Source organism: Erpetoichthys calabaricus, chromosome 3 (assembly GCF_900747795.2).
Source record: "Erpetoichthys calabaricus chromosome 3, fErpCal1.3, whole genome shotgun sequence".
In the NCBI taxonomy this organism is placed as follows: domain Eukaryota; kingdom Metazoa; phylum Chordata; class Cladistia; order Polypteriformes; family Polypteridae; genus Erpetoichthys; species Erpetoichthys calabaricus.
The window spans coordinates 267246783-267252002 of record NC_041396.2 but is presented as its reverse complement, the minus strand read 5'-3'; the positions used below and the strand labels follow the sequence as shown (position 1 = coordinate 267252002).

Here is a 5220-nt window from a genome sequence, read left to right as displayed (position 1 = left end):
CACACGATTGTAAAAGCAACAACGAACGACTTTGAACTCGAACTATTTACAGTTGTCTTTGAATCTCTCATTGCTATGGTCCTGAGAGACGCTGTTAGTGAACACAAAAAATTAAACACTGATTTCACACGTATCACCACCTTCGCGTTCCCCTGCCCTCTCCCTCTAACCAGCCAGAAAAAAAAATCTCTGCCTCCGTCCCCCAACTCCTCTGTTCAGGGTGCCGCCCCTTTTTCTCCCTTTACCGTCAATCATACCCCCGATGTCAGTCCTCCGCGCCGTTCTCCACCTTCCCTCGATCAACCTGGCCAGGACGCTACAGTATTTTACGAATTTCAGTGTATTAAGTCATTTCTTGATGGCATCGCAATTTGTAATTCTCAAAGATATGTGAAGTCACAATTCATGTCAATATTCAAATCGGATCTGTTGAATGCATTTTTTCTATCTTTGGTTCATCACAGATAAAATAAATAAATAAAATAAAATAAATAACTTCGTTATTTGGTTTTTGTTCCTTAAGTGTAATAAAGCAGCGCTAAATCAATTAATCGAGAAGGATGGCACTGAAATGACAACTAGCAGAGGAGTCACCAAGTCAATGTCTTCAGAATCTGAAATAAAGAACGAGCCGTGCGTCATAGCAGTTAATGATTTCACGACGAATATTTGTTTCTTTTGGACAAAACACACAGGACATATTTTCAGCCATTTAAACTGCCAATCGCTACATGGAATTACAGGCTAAAGCGAGTTATCAATCGAAGCGAGGCTTAATGGTAGATGTTCTCCATTGCCTTTCACATGCACAAGTTGCTGTATTCCAGGCAGAGAACGTCGAGTCTGCAGAAATGGCCACCCAGTCTAAGTGACCCAAGCATTTCTGTGATCAAGCCCTTGGGGTGAAATAAGATTGCGACTGCTTTGTTTGTAACAAAGTCACACTTTTTAATTTTCTGCTTGAATATTTGTGCTGTCTTTGAATTGCACGTCTAGACAAAACAGCGATCGCTGGCCTCACGGGTGCAGGTTACTGCAATCCCCCAGACTTCCGCTCCCAAAGCTGCAGCGACCGTTTCGCTGGTCAGATTGCGATCGCGTGGGCTAAAACTGCCAGCAGCAGCGCTTCGGAGTTTAAGCGATAAAATGCAAAAATGGCTTGTAAGAAGATGAAGTTGCACAAGATAGCAGAGCTCAGTGCTTTTGCAGTCATGTTCTTACTCGTTTCAAATATGAAGACATTTGTGACTCAGTTGCCTAATGCCAGCAGAACTTGATCTCTGGCCCAGGACATCTAGCGCAGTCGCTGGTTTTCATTCTAAGATTTTAATCAGTATTCAGTTTTTTTCTGTTAATTGATTTTATCATTTAATTAACGCAGACTGTGCTTCAGCTCAACCTTGCAAGGTCAGGAATTTCAAGCAGTACTGGTTTTACTTCTGACTAAGCAGTTGACAACTTTAAATGAACGCCTCCATTCCGTTTTTCTTATTTTTCTCAGGTCTTATGTGGTTCCATGCATACCAATGCTACTTTGTCACCATGCCTGCACATATACACCGCCACCCAGCCTCACATCGGTCACCTGGGGTCAGAGACAATCTGTCTGATACACGTTTTCCAGGTTCCACACTCTAAAAACTACTGTGTTGGGCCAACAAAAAAAATTAACGCAACGCTCTGCATCAAGCTTTTTAAGTTACTATAACTTCTGGTTAAAATTACGTAGAACCAACCCATAACATTGAGTAACTGGAAAAGGTTTTTCCTTCAGATCTTAAATTGCTTTTAAGTACCATCAGCTTAAAAAATTATAGGATACACAGAACTTTTTAAATTCACTGCACAGAAAAATTAAGTTGTCCCAACTAATTTATGTTATATTTTTAAAGAATGTTTTAAGTTCTACGTACTTAATTAATAATATATTTTAAAGTTGTGATGGTGTAAAAAGTGAAGTTGGTGTAATTAGTTTTTTCAGCCTATAATTTTCAGCTTTATCAAGTTTAATTATTTATTAAATTATTAAAACTACAGCCACTTAAAGAATGAAAATGTTGCAAAATTTACTTTATTGGAAATATTATGTTGCATTTTTATATATTTCAACAAATAGCCATACTACAGCAGCAAAAATATAGGCCTCAGTGTAATATTCAACTGTCAAATTTGTCAAACCTGACTTCTATTGCAGGATGCAAAAACATTTTGAAAAATATACAGTAGCAACCTCACTATGAAAATAGCAAGTGCTTACAAAGATCATGAGGTACGAACACACAACAGCACCTACTCTGATCTAAGAACATTCTTGGACAAAAGAGCAACATTCTTTGAACACAATATTACAAAACCATAATGAACATGTTTTCAACAGCACATAATCAACAAAAATTTAAAACAAAACCTGAGAATGTTTACAATTGAAACAGCTGTTTATGGATTAAATAATAACATGGGTTTAAAAAAAATGGCAGTGGTTTGAAAGAAAAGTGTTCTTAGAAAATGCTGTACTTGAGATTCATTACTTTCCCACTGGTTTTGAGTCCATCAAGTTCAAGGAACAGTTTCTGAAATACTTCGTATGTACATTTTAGATCCTTGGGATAGCTCAGATTCAGAGCGTATATTAAACCCATGAGCAAAGCACAGCACCTTGGGACATCAATGCCATCCAGGATTTTGGCTCCCTCGATCAGGATGGTTCCAGTGTTTGGATTCTTGTCTTTGATGATGGCAATGTTCAATACTTGCCTGTCAAGGTTTGCTTCAAACTCTTCAATATTCTAGCAGAACAAATGCAAAAGTATATTAAGAGGTTTAGTAAAACAGAATTGTGTTATTACTGCTGACGTTATTTTAACCATTCCAACACACAACCATACACATCTACTTACATGAACTGGCTCAACTTGAGCAGTGAGTAGCATTGCCATCACACAGTAGCTATGGAGACAAATTTAACTCACTTTTTTTGTTTGTTGGGGTCAAAAGTGCCAATATGAAGTATTACAAGAGCACGAAAGCTTACTAGAATCTTCATAGTGGCAAAGATCGTCAGGTATTAATCCACCAAAAAGAAAAGATAGTGTTTGGCAGCCTAATCAGAAACCTGAATATGTTTGGACTAAGCATTAAGTCAATACACTCATCATTTTTTTTCTCATTTACAAATGGGACAATGGTCAAATCCATTGCCAGGATTTAGCAACATGCTGTTGTGGTTATTTCTATTATTTAAAGAAGCCTTCTTGCATATATTGTGTTATCCTCTAGCATTATAATGTGTCATTCTTTAGGAAAGTGAGAATGTTTCAACTATTTGTGATGTCAAATTGTGCCACAGTAGAACTTACTTTTGACTTTCCATTCTTTGGTTGAGGTCTACAGAGAAAAATTTCCTTTTTTAAAATGTCATGTCTTACTTTAGGCGTATCACAGTGAAAGGTATCAAAACAACAAAAATGTAAAAAATAACCACTTTATAAGTGAAACAGGTTTTCAGCAACAATTACAGCCATCTATAGCAGGTTTTTGCCTGGAATATTAAAGTGTAGATTCCACGGTGATAAATTACTTACATTAAACTCCTTGAAGAGGTCCTGTTCCTTTTCTCCAAGGTAGACAACCAGGCAACGAATGGCCACCTCTCTCCGTACTTCAATTGTATTGTTCTAATTGAGTAAAAAGAGAAAAAAGAATAAAAATAAATTCTAATATGACTAATCCAAAAGGGTGACAAGTCAGCAAGCTTAATTTCAAAGACGAGTCTGATTAGTTCTCATACCTCTAGAAGCTGATTCTTAATGTGCCTTATCCTCAATCCTGAAGTTCCTCCCCTCGATGAGACAACATCCATTAATTTGGAGGTGCAAGCATCAAATTTGGCCATAAATGTAGATTCAAGACTTACAGTGGTTATTCTTTTGAATTCTTCATTTATCTGTATTTTACACAAACAAGTTGTCAGAAAATTAAAGTTAGCAGGCAATTAGCTAAACAACATCTTGATAGTTCAAGAGCAACAACAAAACGCAGCCTAGTGATATTCCAATGACTGTTTACCAGTAATGTACTATGCTGGGCTTTAACTTGAATGTTTTGACTGCTCTTTAGTACCAGGTGCACTCACTCTTGGGAGGTTAACAGATAATTTGACCTTAAACTAGGGAGGCATCCATGCAAAACCTTCAGTATCAGTTGCTGTGTAACTCAAATGTCATTGCCACAGCTAGGACTGGTGTTCTGCTTCTATGTGGAGAACTACTACACTCAGCAGGACTGGAAACACTTTGCAATTAACTGTCTAAAGTATGCCAAGCAAAATTTTGACTTTTAAATAAGTTTTAAATAAGAGTGTACAATCTCACCTGTGTTGCATCAAATAAAGCAGGCCATCGGTCAATGATGTCTTTAATTGCAGGGGCCTGATAAATTATTTCCTGCCTGCGAAGAGAGAAGGTCTTGGCCATTTTCTCTGCAACCACAACGCAATTATCCCTCTTCATCACTTCATGTAAGAGGTCCACTCTTTCCTTCTCCAAACTTCCACTTGTTTCACCTTGAGGATAAGGTGGTAGATAATTTACTTCAGCCTTTTTTGGTTTTTTAACATTTTTGGCAGGAGCTTGCTCATGTGCTGCTTTCCTCTTGAGTGAGTTCACTTCAATTTCAGGGCAGCTAAAACCTCTAAGCTTGGATCTGAAATTGTTCATCTTGTATTTCAGTCGTTGTATCCATCCATAGCATCTGTTTAAGGAACCTGGCTCTTTGAGACAGGGATGTTTGTTAATGAGAGCCTCTGCTACCTGACTTATTTGTGCACTTGATGGATATGCAGTGTATTCATAAATACCTTCAGCCACTCTTCCAAGAATATCTGGTAGTATTGTGATGAGGTCTTTGGTGCTGAAAAGGGTCCCATCCTTATGGAACTTTTCATTGCCTAACTGAAGCAGAAGCTCTGTATTGACAGAGAAACGGGGGATTGGAAATTCAGAGGGCCAACCCTTTGATCGTTGCGCTGGGCTTTTTTGTATTATTCTTGGAGAAACTGGCAATGTATCAGTGGAAGAGACAGATGAGCAGGCATCATCAGAAGGTGGAGAAAAGCTATCATTCAAGACTGAGAAGGGGCTGTCCACACTTGATAAGGCCAATGTCACTGTAGGGGTCTCCAACATATACACAACCTTTATAGTGTCCTTATCCTTGATGTCA

At 38.1% G+C, this 5220-nt stretch overlaps 1 protein-coding gene across 1 annotated transcript; it reads right to left on the bottom strand.

The window, feature by feature from the left end:
* Positions 1–2428: 2428 nt before the first annotated feature.
* On the bottom strand, positions 2429–4715 carry LOC114649544 (uncharacterized). Its single transcript, XM_028799037.2, has 4 exons — positions 4371–4715; positions 3788–3943; positions 3582–3674; positions 2429–2786 (listed from the first exon to the last, which is right to left on the bottom strand). Exons 1-4 carry the CDS (start codon positions 4713–4715, stop codon positions 2499–2501), a joined length of 882 nt encoding a protein of 293 aa, XP_028654870.2. The 3' UTR covers positions 2429–2498.
* Positions 4716–5220: the final 505 nt, after the last annotated feature.

Excerpts from the sequence above, each read along its gene's own strand:
- LOC114649544 (XM_028799037.2), bottom strand. The coding sequence starts at position 4,715 with ATGAACAATTTCAGATCCAAGCTTAGAGGTTTTAGCTGCCCTGAAATT. Across the intron at positions 3,944-4,370 it reads CTTTATTTGATGCAACACAG|ATAAATGAAGAATTCAAAAG; the intron begins GTGAGATTGTAC and ends TGTAAAATACAG. Across the intron at positions 3,675-3,787 it reads TTAAGAATCAGCTTCTAGAG|AACAATACAATTGAAGTACG; the intron begins GTATGAGAACTA and ends TTACTCAATTAG.